The sequence below is a fragment of the Triticum urartu genome, chromosome 2, assembly GCF_003073215.2.
Source record: "Triticum urartu cultivar G1812 chromosome 2, Tu2.1, whole genome shotgun sequence".
In the NCBI taxonomy this organism is placed as follows: domain Eukaryota; kingdom Viridiplantae; phylum Streptophyta; class Magnoliopsida; order Poales; family Poaceae; genus Triticum; species Triticum urartu.
Genome location: NC_053023.1, coordinates 499,170,645 through 499,190,011, shown reverse-complemented (window position 1 = coordinate 499,190,011; position 19,367 = coordinate 499,170,645). Strand labels below are relative to the sequence as shown.

General features: G+C 44.1%; 1 protein-coding gene across 1 annotated transcript; it reads left to right on the top strand.

Moving 5' to 3' along the window:
* Positions 1–9,799: 9,799 nt before the first annotated feature.
* Positions 9,800–18,285, top strand: LOC125538207 (ubiquitin carboxyl-terminal hydrolase MINDY-3). Its single transcript, XM_048701486.1, has 7 exons — positions 9,800–10,592; positions 13,676–13,754; positions 15,546–15,700; positions 16,169–16,259; positions 16,368–16,553; positions 16,664–16,735; positions 17,147–18,285. The coding sequence occupies exons 1-7, from the start codon at positions 10,087–10,089 to the stop codon at positions 17,969–17,971; spliced, it is 1,914 nt and encodes a 637-aa protein (XP_048557443.1). The 5' UTR covers positions 9,800–10,086; the 3' UTR covers positions 17,972–18,285.
* Positions 18,286–19,367: the final 1,082 nt, after the last annotated feature.

The window sequence follows — 19,367 nt, the reverse complement described above, 5'->3', positions numbered from 1 at the left end:
GATCACGGAGGGCCTCTACATCAACTCCATGGCCCCTCCGATGATGTGTGAGTAGTTTACTTCAGACCTTCGGGTCTATAGCTAGTAGCTAGATGGCTTCTTCTCTCTCTTTGGATCTTAATACCCAGTTTTCCTTGTTTCTCTTGTAGATCTATTCGATGTAACTCTTCTTTTTGCGAATTCGAGCTCGGTACCCGGGGATCCTATGAATTGTGGGTTTATGATCAATTTTATCTATGAACAATATTTGAATCTTCTCTGAATTCTTTTATGTATGATTGGTTTATCTTTGCAAGTCTCTTCGAATTATTAGTTTGGTTTGGCCTACTAGATTGATCTTTCTTGCAATGGGATAAGTGCTTAGCTTTGGGTTCAATCTTGCGGTGCTCGACCCCAGTGACAGAAAGGGAAACGACACGTATTGTATTGTTGCCATCAAGGATACAAAGATGGGGTTTACATCATATTGCATGAGTTTATCCCTCTACATCATGTCATCTTGCTTAAGGCGTTACTCTGTTCTTATGAACTTAATACTCTAGATGCATGCTGGATAGCGGTCAATGTGTGGAGTAATAGTAGTAGATGCAGGCAGGAGTCGGTCTACTTGTCTCGGACGTGATGCCTATATACATGATCATGGCTAGATATTCTCATAATTATTCGCTTTTCTATCACTTTCTCGACAGTAATTTGTTCACCCACCGTAATACTTATGCTATCTTGAGAGAAGCCACTAGTGAAACCTATGGCCCCAGGTCTATTTTCCATCATACAAGTTTCCAATCTATTTTATTTTGCAATCTTTTACTTTCAATCTATATCATAAAAATACCAAAAATATTTATCTTATTGTTATCATCTCTATTAGATCTCACTCTTGCAAGTGCCCGTGAAGGGATTGACAACCCCTTTATCGTGTTGGTTGCGAGGTTCTTATTTGTGTGTGTAGGTACGAGGTGACTCGCGCGTGGTCTCCTACTGGATTGATACCTTGGTTCTCAAAAACTGAGGGAAATACTTACGCTGCTTTACTGCACCACCCTTTCCTCTTCAAGGGAAAACCAACGCAATGCTCAAGAGGTAGCAATGGCGCGCCGAACGCTTCCCCTTCTAAAGCACAGGATAGTGCGGTGGGTTAGGAGGAACGAGAAAACTCTTTTGGATAAGGTGTCTTCGGATTACTTACACATGAAGCAGGAAGGAGGCCGGGGTAATTGGCGATAATGGGTACATATGTACCGTCGTAGCTCATTGATAGAATATTCCCTCCTCAAGCTTCACAAATATGTCCGGATCTTCCTCATATCCGGGGTCGAGATCCCGGTTGCGATTCTCCGGCTGAGGGGCAGGGTCATAGATCCCCTCGATAGACTTTCGACATTCCTGTTATGAGCAAGATAAGATGCTGCTTGTCAAGAATGATTCAGGGACAAGAATAAAATAGTGGAGCTGAGCCTTACCCAGTTGGGAGGATTATACATGGAAAACCTATCTCAAATTTGGAGACGGGTGAACTCCTCCTTCTCCCCTTTATACAGCTTGGCCAGTATTTTGGCTAGGGCGTCAGGAGTCTTTGGGCCCTTTCGGCCATAGCGTGAGGTGTCGTCTTCCCCGTTATAATGCCACATGGGCAGCCCTCTGTATTGAAGTGGCTGGACCCCCTGTGTTATCGAAATCGCCATCACCTCGGCTATTGACAATCCGGACTGGGCAAGCATCTTAATCTTGCCCAGCAGCAGGCTGATCTCTACACTATCCTCTTCCCCGAGGCTCTGAGGATGCTAGCTATGGCGTTTCTTCAGCGGAGCATTTGAAAACTCGGGGAGGCCCATGCGGACGGGGTCGGGTAGAGCGACGTCGTCGATGTAGAACCATTCGAAAGGCCACTCTTCGGGAGCTTTCTTCGGCATGCCGGACAAGTATCCGGCCCGGCGATGCGCCACACTTCGGCTCCTCCCACTTCAAAAATTGACCCACCTTGATTGCGAGGGACGAGGCAGAACAGTCTTCTCCACAAATCGAAATGGGCCTCACAACCCAGGAATAGTTCGCATAAAGCGACATAACCTGCGATGTGCAGGACGGAGGCCGGGGTAAAATTATGTAGCTGGAGGCCGTAGTACTCCAGAAGCCCTCGGAGGAATGGGTGAATTGGAAATCCCACGCCCCTCAGCAGATAGGGGACAAAGCACACTCGTTCTCCCGCAGACTAATTGGGGAAATCCTCTGCCTGGGTTTTGCCATTGAAGGAGGTCAGTCCTGCTCGAACAGGGACCAGATCTGCAGGAGGAAGAAATCTCTGCGTTTGTAGCTTCACCAATTGGTTGTGGGGCATGGAGCACCTCTTCCACTTGCCTCTCTCTAGGTTGGAACGGGAAGAGGAGATGGGAGTGTTGGCCATGTTGGAATGGTTTCGCCTGGCAGTATCTGAGGATTTTCTTCGCGTGATGCTGAAAGGATCTGAGATCCAATCCCTTTAAATAGACATTCTTTCTTGCAGGGCTAGGGTGTTATTTGCAAAAAATACCCTGACCACCCACATTCGCCCAACACGTGGAGGATGAAGTCATAAATGCACAGAAGCCGAGGGGTGCGACATTGAATTGAAAGTTGAACACATTACTTGGAAGACGTTGGAGGAGGAACCCACCTTGCAATGCCGAAGACAGTCTGCACGCCGAACACCTCGTCACTAAAGCCTGGTTCGGGGGCTACTGAGGGAGTCCCGGACAAAGGGGTCCTCGGGCGTCCGTCCTGTTAGCCATGGGCCAGACTGATGGGCTGTGAAGATACGAAGACCGAACACTGCACCAGTGTCCAGATGGGACTCTCCTTGGCGTGGAAGGCAAGCTTGGCGACCGGATATGTAGATTCCCTTCTTTGTAACCGACCTTGTGTAACCCTAGATCCTCCCGGTGCCTATATAAACCGGAGGACTTAGTCCGGATAGGAGACTCATTATCATAGCTATACAAGCTAGACCTCTAGGGTTTAGTCATTACGATCTTGAGGTAGATCAACTCTTGTAATACTCATATTCATCAATATCAATCAAGCAGGACATAGGGTATTACCTCCATAGAGAGGGCCCGAACCTGGGTAAACACCGTGTCCCTTGTCTCCTGTTGCCATCGACCTTAGACGCACAGTTCAGGACCCCCTACCCGAGATCCGCCGGTTGTGACACTGACAGGAGCCTCCCAATTCGGCCTCCCCCCTTCCATATTCATCTGGAGGGGGAAGTAAGGAGGAGGGATGAGGGAAGGAAGGGGGAGGCCGAATCCCTCTCCTTCCTTTCTCCCTTCTCCTCTTTCCTCCCCCCTTATTTCAGCCTACATGGAGCGCACCAGGGGCTGGTCTGTCCCCCTCTTGGCCCATTAAGGCCCATGTAGTTGGCGGGGGGATGCCCGGAACCCCTTCCGGTGACCCGATATGCACCCGGTACCCCCGGAACACTTTCGGTGTCCGAATACCATCGCCCAATATATGAATCTTTACCTCTTGAACATTTTGAGACTCCTTGTCATGTCCATGATCTCATCCGGGACTCTTAACAATATTCGGTCACCAAATCACATAACTCATATAATACAAAATCGTCATCAAACGTTAAGCGTGCGGACCCTACGGGTTCGAGAACTATGTAGACATGACCGAGACACCTCTCCAGTCAATAACCAACAGCAGAACCTGGATACTTACATTGGTTCCCACATATTCTACGAAGATCTTTATTAGTCGTACCATAATGACAACATACGTTATTCCCTTTGTCATCGGTATGTTACTTGCCCGAGATTCGATCGTCGGTATCTTCATACCTAGTTCAATCTCGTTACCGGCAAGTCTCTTTACTCGTTTCGTAATACATCATCCCGCAACTAACTCATTAGTCACATTGCTTGCAAGGCTTATTATGGTGTGCATTACCGAGAGGGCCCAAAGATACCTCTCTGATACTCGGAGTGACAAATCCTAATCTCGATCTATGCCAACCCAACAAACACCTTTGGAGATACATGTAGAGCATCTTTATAATCACCCAGTTACGTTGTGACATTTGGTAGCACACAAGGTATTCCTCCGGTATCCGGGAGTTGCATAATCTCATAGTCGAAGGAATATGTATATGACATGAAGAAAGCTATAGCAATAAAACTGAACGATCAACATGCTAAGCTAACGGATGGGTCTTGTCCATCACATCATTATCCTAATGATGTGATCCCGTTTATCAAATGACAACACATGTCTATGGTTAGGAAACTTTACCATCTTTGATTAACGAGCTAGTCTAGTAGAGGCTTACTAGGGACACAGTGTTTTGTCTATGTATCCACACATGTATCAAGTTTCCGGTTAATACAATTCTAGCATGAATAATAAACATTTATCATGATATAAGGAAATATAAATAACAACTTTATTATTTCCTCTAGGGCATATTTACTTCAAGGGGTTCTTCATCATCCTTGTTGCCCCTCCAATGATGCATGAGTAGTTTACCATAGACCTATGGGTCTGTAGTTAGTAGCTAGATGGCTTCTTCTCTCTTTTTGATCTTCAATACAATGTTCTCCTCGATGTTCTTGGGGATCTATTTGATGTAACTCTTTTTTGTGGTGTGTTTGTTAGGATCTGATGAATTGTGATTTTATGCTCAGTTCTATCCATGAATATTATTTGAGTCTTTGTTGAACTCTTTTATGCATGATTTTTATAGCCTCGTATTTATTCTCCGAAACTTTGGTTTGGTTTTGCCAACTAGATGGTTTATCTTGCCATGAGAAGAGGTGCTTTGTGATGGGTTCGATCTTGCGGTGCTCAATCTCAGTGATAGAAAGAGACATGCCACACATGTTGATACGTCTCCGTCGTATATATAATTTTTGATTGTTCCATGCCAATATTCTAAAACTTCCAGATACTTTTTGGAAACTTTTTATACTATTTTTGGGACTAACATATTGATCCAATGCCCACTGCTAGTTCCTGTCTGTTGCATGTTTTTGGTTTCGCAGAATATCCATATCAAACGGAATCCAAATGGGATAAAAACGGACGGAGAATTATTTTGGAATATTTGTGATTTTTGGGAAGAAAATTAACGCGAGATGGTGCCCGAGGTGGCCACGAGGGTGGGGCCCACGACCACTACAGGCAGGCGCGCCCCCACCCTCGTGGGCCCCTCGTAAGGCGGTTGATGCTCTACTTTGGCCGCAAGAAAGCTAATTTTTGGAAAAAGATCTAGGCGAAGGTTTCAACCCAATCGGATTTACGGATCCCCGGATATAAAAGAAACGGTGAAAGGGCGGCAGAACAGAACACAGAAACAGAGAGAGACAAAGAGACAGATTCAATCTCGGAGGGGCTCTCGCCCTTCCCATGCCATGGAGGCCAAGGACTAGAGGGGAAACCCTTCTCCCATCTAGGGAGGAGGTCAAGTAAGAAGAAGACGAAGGGTCCCCCTCTCCCCTTCTCTTCCGGTGGCGCCGGAACGCTGTTGTGGCCATCATCATCATCACCGCGATCTACACCAACACCTCCGCCATCTTCACCAACATCTCCATCACCTTCCCCCCTCTATCTACAACGGTCCACTCTCCCGCAACCCGTTGTACCCTCTACTTGAACATGGTGCTTTATGCTTCATATTATTATCCAATGATGTGTTGCCATCCTATGATGTCTGAGTAGATTTTCGTTGTCCTATTGGTGGTTGATGAATTGCTATGATTGATTTAATTTGCTTGTGGTTATGTTGCTGTACTTTGGTGCCCATCATATGAGCGCGCGCGTGGATCACACCATAGGGTTAGTTGTATGTTGATAGGACTATGTATTGGAGGGCAAGAGTGACAGAAACTTCAGCCTAGCATAGAAATTGATGCATACGGGATTGAAGGGGGACCAATTTATCTTAATGCTATGGTTGGGTTTTACCTTAATGAACATTAGTAGTTGCGGATGCTTGCTAATAGTTCCAATCATAAGTGCATAGAATTCCAAGTCAGGGATGTCATGCTAGCAGTGGCCTCTCCCACATAATACTTGCTATCGGTCTAGTAAAGTAGTCAATTGCCTTGGGGCAATTTCACAACTCCTACCACCACTTTTCCACACTCGCTATATTTACTTTATTGCTTCTTTACTTACAACAGCCCCTACTTTTTATTTACTTGCTCTTTATTATCTTGCAAACCTATCCAACAACACCTACAAGGTACTTCTAGTTTCATACTTGTTCTAGGTAAAGCGAACATCAAGCGTGCGTAGAGTTGTATCGGTGGTCGATAGAACTTGAGGGAATATTTGTTCTGCCTTTAGCTCCTCGTTGGGTTCGACACTCTTACTTATCGAAAACTGTTGCGATCCCCTATACTTGTGGGTTATCACATGTATCATTGCTATTAAGGGTAACAATATGGGGTTTATTCATACGTGAGTTTATATTGTCTACATCATGTTATCGTTCTTATTGCATTACTCCATTTTTCCATGAACTTAATACACTAGATGCATGCTGGATAGCGATCGATGTGTGGAGTAATAGTTGTAGATGCAAGCAGGAGTCAGTCTACTAATCTTGGACGTGATGCCTATATACATGATCATTGCCTTGGATATCGTCATGATTATTTGCTTTTCTATCAGTTGCCCAGCAGTAATTCGTTTACTCACCGTATGCTATTTTCTCGAGAGAAGCCTCTAGTGAAAACTATGGCCCCTGGGTCTATTTCCTATCATATTACTTTGCTGCAATTTTTATTTATTTATTTATTTTTGTATTTTTGTTAGATCTATTTATCAAAACCTATACAATTTAATCTATCTCAATACCGTTGAGGGATTGACAACCCCTCTTACGCGTTGGGTTGCAAGTATTTGTTGTTTGTGTGCAGGTGCTATTTACATAGTGTTGCTTGGTTCTCCTACTGGATTGATAACCTTGCTTTCATAACTGAGGGAAATACTTACCTCTATTGTGCTGCATCATCCTCTCCTCTTCGGAGAAATACCAACACAGAATACAAGCATAAGTGGGTTGCATGTGACCTCCTATAGATGAGCCACGTTCGAACTGGTCATGGGGCAATGATGATGAGGCGTCTGGAGGGGGATGGCCGATGCAGAGCTCCTCACACGCGAAGGGGAGCTTTGCAGTTGACACGATAGGGGGATGCAAACATGAAATGTGGTGGGTGTCGCGTCATGGGTGACTGTAGCCGATCCGCCATTGTTGAAGCAAGCAATAAAGCATCGATTCTTGGAAGCCATTAATGCATTAATGGCAGCTGAATGCTGTGAACAAATGGAGGTATGTTACTCTTCGCTGCCTACACATTCACACGCCTATATATGATTTGTGGGTCCACATAATGGACTTCTGATGTCACTGCTGCCACTATCTCGGTCTCCTCTTCCCCGGGTAAGTATGATTCTCCGCCACACGCTATTCTTGGTCACCTTCTCTTCACCACGCCTCGCTGGTGTCGCCCTTGTCTACCACCAACCGCCTTCCATGTCACTGCTTTTTGCCGTGGGAATGGTAGCAGTGGTGGCAATTGGCTCGAGGTTAAGTCCACCTTCCGTCCCGCACGAACACAGACCGTGGGAGCGCACGAGTCTTTACTTGGCGGTGCCATGTATCCCCTCTCAGGCAAGCGTCAGAGTCATTCCACCGCGAGCATCACCATGAGGAACATGCGATGTTGTCGTTGCTTTCACTCTCTATCCACAAAAATGTCGAGCAACCACCTTCTCCCCTAATTACGCATAGTTATTACATGTTGAGCGTCACATCTGTAAGGAGCGGAGAGGATGAGCTACGTGCTTTCATGCATATCATGTTTAGATATTGCTTTTCATGTCATCTATCTTAACTTTGATTGAAAGTAGACATGCTCTAACGTGGATGACTCATTTTCATGACGTTTATACATACTTCAACCTTTTTATATGGCATGTTAGATATCGCCTCACTAATTCCCAAATACCTCTTGTCCTATTATATGCATGTACTCAATATGGCTGAGTAGTGCAATGGTTTTCAAATTTGTACAATCTTTTTTTTTTTTGCGGTAGAAATTGTACAATCTAAAGTTTAGCAAAAAAGATATACTATGTTTCGACTCTTTATTTACATACATTACTTATGAAAGAAATCTACTATACTCGTAAAAATGAACGGACAGGGCAATGTGTGGCATCAACGGTTTAGCTCTTCACTATCACTTACCATGAACTCATGTATATCAAGCAAAATTCTCCCAATTTTAGTTGAATTCCATAAACATGCTTGGTAACTTCAACAAATGTGGGACCCTCTAGTTGCAATTATAGCTCAAAACGCTTTAATTTTCTGACAGAAGCGTGTGGCGGCGAGACATGACAACTCACTATACTACAGACTACATCGAATAAAGTTGGCTCAGGGCACCCCCAGAGCCTTAAAGGTGTGGATCGGTGTCTCCTTGTGTCATGTGGGTGAGAATTCTCCAGTGACCATGAGCATGTGTTTTTTGAGTCGATCGAGAATGCCCAAAGCAAAAAACAATAAGGTAGAGAGACATATGGCAAGGGAAAAAGATAATAGGAATAACATGAAACAAATTGAGTATTGTTCATGCAAGCATGTTACTTAGAATATCAACATTTCTGTGATACCAGTCACATATGCTAATATCTATATGTTTGAGCCAACGTCACATAGTAATAGTGCGCACTACTAGGGGGGATGGAGTGGGCGCGGGGCTGCAGCCTGCAGCAGGGATGCACGTAGCTCAGCCAGTGATGCTTATATACCTGGTAAGTGTCAAACCAATATCTAATGCAACTTTGCTTCAACAAAATTTCTCTCGTCTTAGCACATTTTTGCATCTCAACTCGTAGTTTGCACTATGGGGTGCTAGAACTATTATAGTACAAATCATATTATTACAAGCGACCCACTAATAATTTGTTGAAAACATATTAATTCTAAAAGTATGAACATCGGCGAACCAACATGTGGTTAGATGGTTAGAGAGATAGTGATATCTCTAGCCAACCAATGTCCAAGTCCTGATGCTCGCATTTATTTCTGAATTTCCGGCGATGCGTTTTCAGTAAGAGGAGATTTTCCCATCGACGACGAGGCGCATACGGTGACTTTGTAAATCTCAAGATGATATGTCGGCTCAATCTCTCAGAAATGTTTATAGGGGTAGGATGTGTGTATCTGAGTGTATGAGCGCTTACGTCTGTTGTTCAAAGAAAAAAAATATAAACATAGAAAACCTGAAATGGAACTCGTGAAACTTGGTCGTAAGAAGCACAAGAATGTGTCTATTTCAAAATAAAAAGAACAACAATTAAATGTTGTGGGATACATAGAATTCCGTGAGATTATCAAGAAAATTCTTCCATCGGAGGGCCGAAAGAGAGCTGCTACACAGCCGACGGGTTCTGAACGATCTTGAGACGATGCAGCACATCTCGCCATCGATGCGTAAAGCAAAAATGAACAGGACCATTCAATTCTTCAATCGTCCGGAGTTCGGCCAGCAACTGTCGTGTGTACAGTAATTCCGGGGCCGAAAACGCATTCAACTTGAGCGTAGACCAATGATGAAGGCGGATCTCAGGCCGCACTGTCCAAACTCCAAAGCAGGGGAAGCCAAAGCTACCGTACCGTCCAACCAGTCACCAGGAGTCATCTGCCACTAGTCCATGACAACTGGGCCACGATGTACCTCGGGCCCACAAGTCATTGACTGTTCATCCAAACCACGCTCCCGAGCCGCGGGTGTGCAGCGCACCGAACAGCCACCGGGAGAACACTTCCGTTTCTGACACACCCCCACCACCCCCCGTCGCATCGCCGTCGCGACGGCGCTCCTACAAATTCACCGACCATGTCGGCCTCCTGACCCGCCGCCATCCCGGATCCCGATGCCCCAGGCCCGAATTCCAACAACCACCGCCCGCTCCACTTCGTCCCTAGCTCGAAGCCTACGACCGGGGGCGCAGGGCCAAACCCTGTCCTAGGGTTTGGGTTTCGAGCCGGATCGATCCGGCCAGGGTTCGGCGGAGCGGCTTTCAATGGGGGATCGGGACGAGGAGGAGGAGCTCCAGATGGCGCTCCGCATGAGCCTCCACGGCTCGCCGCCGGCGCAGCCCGAGCCCAAGCGCAGCAAGCCCCCATCGCCCGCCGGGGAGTCGCCTGAGGCGGAGGCGCGCCGCAAGCAGCGCGAGCTCATGGCGGCCGCCGCCGAGAAGCGCCTCCGCGCCGTGGCCCCGCCTGCCGCCGTCGCCCCGCCCGTCGCCGTCGCCCCGCTTTCCGCCGTCGTGGTGCCGCCGCCGTCCCAGCCGATGGCCGTGGTGGCGGAGCAAACTTCCGCCCCGGAGGACGTGAAGGTGGAGTCGGAATCAACCGTGGTACCTATGGAGGATGTGAAGGAGGCGGAGGTGGAGTTGGAGGTTGATGTGGGAGAGGAGGAGAAAGGGGAGGAGTTGCATCCGGAGCTCGCCGAGAAGCTCTGGCTCATGGTGTTTGGGAGCGGGGTTTCAAAGGCAGTGCTGGCGCAGTGGAGCAATCAGGGTATCAGGTGAGCTTTTGTTTGGTACTTCAGTCTCATTAATATATGTACATGGGTGAAAAACAGATGCATACTTTGATTTCTGGAGCACTTACCGATTCACCGAAATAGAAATCTGGCATTAACGTGTGATTCCTGAATAGGATATGGGATGTGTGATATAGGATGAGTGATATCCGGTTTTGTAACTCAACTATTCGGATAATATAATCTATGATATCCGGGACAAACTAACTTGCTCAGCCTATAGATCTTAGCCCACCGCTCATATCCCGCCTTTTTGAAGGCCTGACCCATTGCTTGTGTGGCTATCAACCTTGCTGATGCTGTACTTTACCTATTTTTCTTGGAAAGGCGCCTTTGGTAGGTTAATTTCACATTGTCTTGCACGGTACATGTCATCCAGTGTCATTGTACAACAAGTGGAAACCATATATTTACGAGTTAATTTGCCTTGTTGAATTATTGATGCAGTTGCATTTTGGAAATGGTATGGTTGATTGATCTTTATATTGCCATATAAATGGTTTATGTTTTATACAGTTCTTATTTGATTAACTTTCGTGCCCGGCAATATTTGCATTTGTACTCATATCGGGCACGACACGTGTCCAACTCTGACTCCCACGGAAAAATGTGGTTTAGGGTACGAAATGAGCGATATCTGTCCATATCCGCTCTGGTTTCACCTCCCATATCTGTAAGATGATGGCCTTTCGTGACTTTGTTGCTTTCATTGTCTAAGTAGACACGTGTTGCTTTCATTGTCTAAGTTTCTGTTCTGATGGGCATGGTGATGGGCACCTAGAAATTAGCGTTAGACACGTGTTTATGAGATTAGGGTTTAGTGTCCCACTGTCCCTGAATACTGGAGGATTGGGTGTCAATCAATGGTTCAATGTTCCATGAAGACAGACTGATGTGGACATACATTGTGTATTTTAGTTGTTTCTGCGAGCGTATGATAGTCATGATTCAAAGTGATCGTACATGGTTATGTGTATCTTTGAGGATCGAATCATGGTAGGAGACTAAGAGAACAAGAGGTTGTCCTTGAGGTTACTCAGGTTGGCATCTGGGCATGCTTAACTGTACTCATTTATACTACCTCCATCCGGGTTTAAAGGGCCGGCCGACCGATTCTCCAGGACCAAGGCAGCACAGCGGTACACAAAGCAACGCGCCATAATTTGCTCCAATTATTAATGCGTTATCGTTAGCCTTCCTCCAAATTCGCCAATCAGCAAGTCTCGCGCGCAGCCGCACGGCCAGCCAACCAGCGCGCTCGCATTCCTGCTCTTTCACCCGTTCCCACGTATCCCAGAACTAATGCTTGTTAATCCACGTGAATTAGCACAGCGCAATAAACACCCGGCCTAAAAATCCGGACTGTGCGCCGTGCCCCTCCGGCACTTTAAACCCGGACGGAGGTAGTAGTATACATATGAAACATTGGCATAGAATATATGGAGAACACAAATTTGGTAGTTAATAAATACTCCATGCATGGCAAAATGTAAGTTCCATAATTTTTTCTTTTCTCGTGGCAGAATAGATGTGCATGGAGATGTGTTCTCTGACTTACATTTACGTTTTGTTTCTTGTCGGTATTGTTAAGTTAAACATTGGTAGTACCTCTCCATTTTCCAACCCAATTATGAGAAACGTTCTATATATCGTGGCAGTTTCAATCGCAGAAACCAGAAATTAAAGATGACACTGGTTGTGCTCTATAATTTAATATTCATGCCATACATGATACATGAGCTTCCAGTACAGTGATCTGGTGGAAGCATATTCAAGTTGGACGCGAGAAATATTGGGTTAGAGCCGGCACCGCAGCGCTGGCTGCTTGCTGGCCAGAGGGTTGGGATGTTTCACTGATTCCCTGAGGACCTTGTTTTTCTGCCTTTTTAACTTGCCTCTGCCCGCCTGGTTGTGTGATTAGCTTTATTCCACCATTTAAATACAACGAGATGTCGCGTTTTCTCGAAAAATGGTTCACTTTCCTGTGCTCTTCCTGCTTCCTGCCAGGGTCTGGAATCCAGTTTTTACCGGTTACCAGCGGGGTTTGGTCAAATTCTGATGATTTTGGATTTCAGAATTTGAAATAAACAAAACAAAAGGTCTCATCAACCTCAATTTTTAAGTAGTTATGTTAATTCATCCTTCTTCGTATATATTATAGCTTCTTGCCGTATCCATTCTGGATGTGATCATATCAGCTACAAAATACTGCATACTTTTAATAAAGGAATTTAAATTCAAAATAAACCATCCGATTTATATTACCTTGACACTGTCCCATTCCTGGCAGTAACTGGCCAGTACTGCCAGGAAATGGAACCCACCCTGGATAAGAACTTGTGTCAGGTTGGCATTACAAAAGATGGGCGTTTGTCATGGGTAGCTAATACCATGTCTGATGTCATCAAAGGTAACTTTGTTAGGGGTATTTGTGAAAATAAGTGCTGCTGGAGTTGCAAATATCTTCATAATTATGCGTTGGTAGTTGAGAAAAATAGTTTTGTAGTGATCAAAGGGCCTACGTGCAACAATTATAAGCCACTGCTATTTTTTTTTTGCCTGGGAACAGTATGGGAGAACCGTACAGCACAGAGCATCAAGCATTTCAGGTGAAACGCTGTCCTTCATGAGCTACAGTTCTGAAATGGACTTTTTTTTCTTCTAAGCTTTCTATGATTGACTTGATCAATTTTATTTTGTTTCTCTGAATCCAACTTGGATCCCATGTCTTCACTCTCCTCACATCAAAGGGGCATTTTAGTTTGAATAAGTTTTTGTGCAACTGACTTAACACGAAGTTTTAAGTATGCGTTTGGTATGTTGGTGCTCCGAGTCTGAGTTAAAAGTGTGATTATTTTGAATTATGACTCTGATTGCTGGCAAGTTCTAGCCATGAAGTAGGAAAATTTCCAGATTTGACAGTTAACAGGAATTTGCATGCCTGTGCCATTAGAAATTAACGCACACAGTTTCTTGGAAATATCATAGCATTGATCCTACCGTACCTTTCATTGCAGTCACACAATTGAATGCTATTTTTCTAATTATTGTTAAAATGTATGCAGGTTCAGCTCTGACCCAGAAACAGCTATGGGACTGGTACAACATGAAGGTGGCCCTTGTGGTGTCTTAGCTACAGTGCAGGTACATCATTGTTGCTTTAGCTAATTGTGTTTGATTGAGTGTTATTGTGGGCATTTTTGGTGTCTAGAATTGCCCTACATGTTTCCTTGCCTTAACTGGGTGTCACTTCAGTTGGACTGCCTAAACTTGGTCAATACTATGAACCGCCAACTCAACACAGAGCTAAACTGAGGAGGGGTCAACACTGATTGGTGTATGATTAAGTAGTCATTTCAATTCACAGTTAGCCAAAAAAAGTTCCACATAGTGCTACTTAACCAAGGGAGTATACAATTGCAGGAGGGGCCAAGGCCCAGGTTGGTCTCAACCAAGCTCTGCCCCCACGCCTAAGCATCCTGTGTAGTGACCCTGATGAATTGAACAGACATGTAAGAGATAGGTTGGAGCATTCTGCCGTTACTTAAATTCTTTCCTACTTACAAAGATTTGAGTTGGTGTTTAGTTCATTCACTCTCCATTCTACTCACACCTGGGACTAACAATCTTGCAAAAGTCACAAGTATAAATGCACTCCATACTCGCACGTGGGAGCATCGCCCTGGGAAATGGCACAAATAAATAGTTGCACACTTACTCGTATAAGTAAACAAGTATGCTCTTACTCATGTGGGACCAGCGTTCTTGTAAAAGGCACAGATTAACACACAGGATGAACCTCAAACTCCTGATGAATAGAACAGACGAGTAAGAGATAGGTTGTAGCATTCTGCTGTTACTTAAATTTCTTTCTTACTTGCAAAGATTTGAGTTGGTGGTTGAGTTCACTCCTCACTCTCCATTCTACTCACACCTGGGACTAACAATCTTGCAAAAGTCACAAGTAATAAATGCACCCCATACTCGCAAGTGGGAGAGTCGCCCTGGGAAAAGGCACAAATAAATAATTGCACACTTGTATAATTAAGCAAGTATGCTTTTACTCACGTGGGACCAGCGTTTTTGTAAAAGGCACAAATTAATACATACAGGACGAACCTCAAACTCAAAACATTGCTATGGGTTTTACCTTCCAGCACTCTAACCAACCAACTCTTCACATGCTATACAGTAGCATATAGAGCAAACGATTTGACTTATTCAAACGGGATGAAAGATGCCATTGCGCTACCATCTTTCTTCCTCAATCACCTCCCATGTGTCGCCTCTCTTCCCTATGCGTATCCTTTCCCAATCTTGCAACCCTCCCATGGTTGTTTCAGTTGCTTCAGGGCATCACTGCCTGCAACTCTTCCCTGCCATTTCGCTCTCTTTTTTCTAGCTGGATCTCGTGCAGCGATCAAATCACACGTACGCCTTCCCATTAATCTTCCATGTCGGGTGGCTAACTCAGATTTTTTGGTTTTGTAATAATGCAGAGGCACTGAGCTAGTTATGCCAAAAAACATTTAAAGCTGAGTAGCTCTACCGGTCGACCTTTTTTCTTCTTCTAGAGTTCACCTTGGTCCAATTTAAAATCCCATTTCCTGATTTTTTTACACTAATTTATCCTGATGAACAAACCCTGTTGTTGGTGGTCACAAATCTGTGCTTTTCTTAGTAAGGTCTGGTAGGACCGCTGGGGCATTCTGCTGTCACATTAAATCAGTAGAGAAGTTTGGTCACAGCTGAGCAGCTTATCTGACTTATACCTTTTGCTTGTATATAAGCCATATGATTTTTTTTTTCTAATTTGTCACAGTAATGTGTTTATATACAAGATCTAACTATTTATTTTGCTATCTGTGCAATTGTTTCTGCTCTCAGCAAGCTCAACATTTCTGATGGCAACTTTCTTATGTTCTCTTTTTGCAGGCATATGTCCTTAAATATCTTCTGTTTTTCTCTGATAATTTGGGTAACCCAGAGGTCAGTGACCCGTCATTTGCTCTGGGACAAAGACGATTTTATCAGAGTTCTTTTGCTGCAAGGGATGATTTTTCTTCTCTTACCGAGGATGGAAAGACGAGGTGGTTTCTTTTGCTCCTTGAAAACCACACTGATGCCAGTGTTGTCTTTTAGCTAATTATCTATTCAGTAATTCTTCTGAACCACCGTTCTTGATTATGAAAATAAAAACATAGCAGACTGACGTGGGAGATTAACAATTTTTTAATTTAAGCCCATGACCTTTCTTAGTTAGTTCTCTATTCATGTGTTTGTGACAGATCCCTTGATTTACCAAACTAAAAGCCATATTTCAGTGAACTATTAAAAATCCATGCCATTTTATTACTTTATTGAAACAACAGAAATGCTCTAAACGTTTATTCCGTGGAGAACCTAAATGCTTCCATACCTATTATTTCCCCACGTCGTTAATATTTTAGAATTGATGATATTCTAAATGTACTATGAAACATTATATAGTTTGCAGAATTGTACTTATTATTCTTGATACTCAAACGGCTGTTTATTAATTGATTTTTTTTTACTAGAGCATTGGTTCATGCTATGGTGGAAATTCTATTTTTATGTGGAACTGGGAAAAGAGCTGTTGTTGCATTCATTGGAGGTGTCACTCGTGAGGTAAGTGGACTTGATAACAACCAGGTGCTTATAAGCTTTGAGATGCTTCAAAGTTGATTATACTTCCATATACAGCTTGCTGACAATCTCTTTTGGAACGTACAACAGAAAGTTGATGCTGCTTTGGAAGGCCTTTCTCTTGAATCGGCAATTGATTTCCAGAAAGTTCTTAGAATAAGTATGTTTACCTCAAGGAAGGATGCATTCAACATGCTTCTGGCAAACATTCCTCTGTTTCAAAGTCGACTGGGTGCCATGTTATTTCTTATCTCTTCTTTACTTTCGCGGGGACTGGTATGTCTATGTCTATGTTTTGTTGTGTGCATCATGTTTTTTTTTGCTTGCACAATTAAATAAATTGCAAATTCAGTGGTGTATTTGAACTTCAATCAATTTTGAACCAGGATTGTATCCAAGCAGATAGGGATGATCCAAGCCAACCATTGGTCACGGCTCCATTTGGGCATGCTTCTCAGGTACAGATAGCATTATCAACTCCAGTATTTTAGCACGAGTTGCTTACTGTAACACCCTGCCATTTAGTACCACACTGTCAGTTTAACTCGAGTTACACTTGCATATAAGTCTTGTTTGTGCAAGCGGTGTCTCTTCATGTTTAACCCTTTTATGTGAAGTGAGGACAAACGTATAAACGTATAAGTAGGGTGTTTACGGATGCATGCCCACTCCATGATGAACAGGGCTGTTGGCTTCTTTGGGTCGCAGTGTATCGCACCTGACATAGCAATTCAGTGCTTACTGTAGGAATACAGTGCTGGAGTCATTTGAAAGCTATAAATATTGAACAACTTTTTATGTACTAGTACTGCCCATTATTATCAGTAATATCTATACATTACATTACAACCTAGTGTGGTCTTTTTCAGGAAATTGTAAATTTATTGCTTTGTGGAGAGGCTGTCCCAAATGTATTTGATGGCAAGATGGACCTTGGTGGCGGCATGTCCCTGAAAGGCATTCCAAATGATGTTGAAGTTGGGTTCCTTACCCTTCTGGAATCGCTAAATTTGTGCAAGGTTGGTCAGTACCTAAAGTGCCCGAAATGGCCTATATGGGTGGTGGGAAGTGAAAGTCACTACACTGTCCTTTTTGCCCTAAATCCCAACGTCCAAGAGGAGAATGAGCTGGAAGAGCGGGAATCCAAAATTAGGAGGGCATTTGATGCGCAAGACCAAAGTGGAGGTGGAGGCTTTATTGCGGTGGAGGGATTCCAGCAAGTTCTGAGGGACACCGACATAACATTTCCTTCTGACAAGCTCGACGATCTCTGTAATGCGGGCGTTATAGTATGGAGTGAGTTCTGGCAGGCACTGCTTCAGTTGGATAAAAGGGCTGGAGGCATGAAAGATCCAACTGGCCTTATGGGCAAGAAGCAATTCACTATCTACCACTTCAATGGAATTGCCAAGTCAGTGCTTAATGGGAGTGGAAACACAGGAGGAGGCTCAACTCCAATACAAAGACCTAGGATATGCAAGTTAAATGTCAGCGTCCCACCTAGGTGGACGCAGGATGAATACCTAGCTGATGTTGTAAGCTCATCGGCCAGCGGCAGCAAGAATGACAGTGTTCTTTCTCTTGCTCCACCAGTTCAGACTGCTTGTCAGCATGCGCCATTAGTGGACTGCATTAGAACTCGATGGCCACGGGCAGCTTGCAGTTGGTCTGGAGATGTGCCGAGTATCGTCTGATGCTTGAGTTCCAGTCGTATCGTTTGTTGGGCTGATTTCGAGCAGACTGCTTGGACTCCCATAGTGTTGGCCATGCCATGCAAAGTTTTGGAAGGGGCTGCTGGTGTTGTAATTGTTTAGCCTGATGAATATATGTTTTCCCCCCTTGACATGAATCCTTTTTATCGCGTCATCTTATCAGGGACATGAGTTTTCTTTTTTCTTTTAATTGACATTAGATGTATACACCTTTTATGGATATGCTGTTAAGTCTCGAGGCACATTCTTTCCTGTACACAGATGATTTTGTTGTAGTTTATTTTATATCTGACACAGCTGATCGACTTGTTTGTTTTACATCTGACGGAGTTGTAAAAGTTCTATGATAGTGCTTACTTGTCCACCTTTTGATTTCTTATTTTCTTGCCTATAACCTTTCTTTCGTTGACCGAAAAAATGTTTCCCTTGCTTTTTTTTAACACAGACGCACATACACTCACTCGCTTATTTCAGTTGAACGTGTCCGTGTAGTTGATTTATGTATATAGTACTTGTGTCCGCTCTTTTGACGTGTTTGGTTCACACAACGGTAACGACTACGAGGCTGTTATGAGATTATTACGGTGGTACATTGGCGTAATGGATCAATCTGCAGTTTTGTTTGGGTCCAGTCAGCAACGACAAGCTCAGAAAACTGCTAGAGGAGCATGCCATGGCCAGCTAAAACAGCCTTCAGCCCCTCAAGATTCGAGTGTTCTTGCTCCAAGGGCTATGTCGTCATCCACCTCTTCGTCCTCCATGGTGAGCTTGGTGGCGAGGTGTGTCATATGCAGGATAGATGAACGGGCGTGAGAATTTGTTCGGGAAGAGGAAACGAACGAGGTGGGATTTGAGAACGTGGTTGCCTATAAAAAGAAAAGAGGTTAGAATCAATTTCGTACGATATCATGGAATAAAAGCCAAATCATAAGGGTAGAAGTGAAAACAAAATGTACAACTCATTGGATGGTTATAGGAGGACAGTGGTACACCTAATCTATCGAGGATCAAACCCTAGATTTGACGTTTTTGTGTCTCATGTTATAGCGAGGTGCCAATCCCTACATCGATCATGTGTGAAGTTTTGAATTGAAATCGATGCACATGACTTTGCACCAAAAAAAAACACTCGGCGACCGCTCATTTTGATGTTCGTTTAGTGAAAGAAGAGTCGATCACGAGATGCTTTTGACGATTGCATTGTTACAAAAATAGAAATTCAATCCATTTCGCACAAAATAGATAAATTATAATCAATCACACGGCGTAACCTTAAAAAAAAAATCACACATCGGCGCACGTAGGGCGTCGTTCCAACCGTCCGATTTGATGTTGGTCCGACGGATGAAGTTTCTCTGAAAAAAATAGAAGCAACACA

What these genes read in the sequence shown, in the direction of transcription:
- LOC125538207 (XM_048701486.1), top strand. Translation starts at nt 10,087, where the DNA reads ATGGGGGATCGGGACGAGGAGGAGGAGCTCCAGATGGCGCTCCGCATG. An exon ending in TGGAGCAATCAGGGTATCAG is followed by an intron (nt 10,593 to 13,675) that starts GTGAGCTTTTGT and finishes AAATGTATGCAG; the next exon opens with GTTCAGCTCTGACCCAGAAA. An exon ending in GTGTCTTAGCTACAGTGCAG is followed by an intron (nt 13,755 to 15,545) that starts GTACATCATTGT and finishes CTCTTTTTGCAG; the next exon opens with GCATATGTCCTTAAATATCT.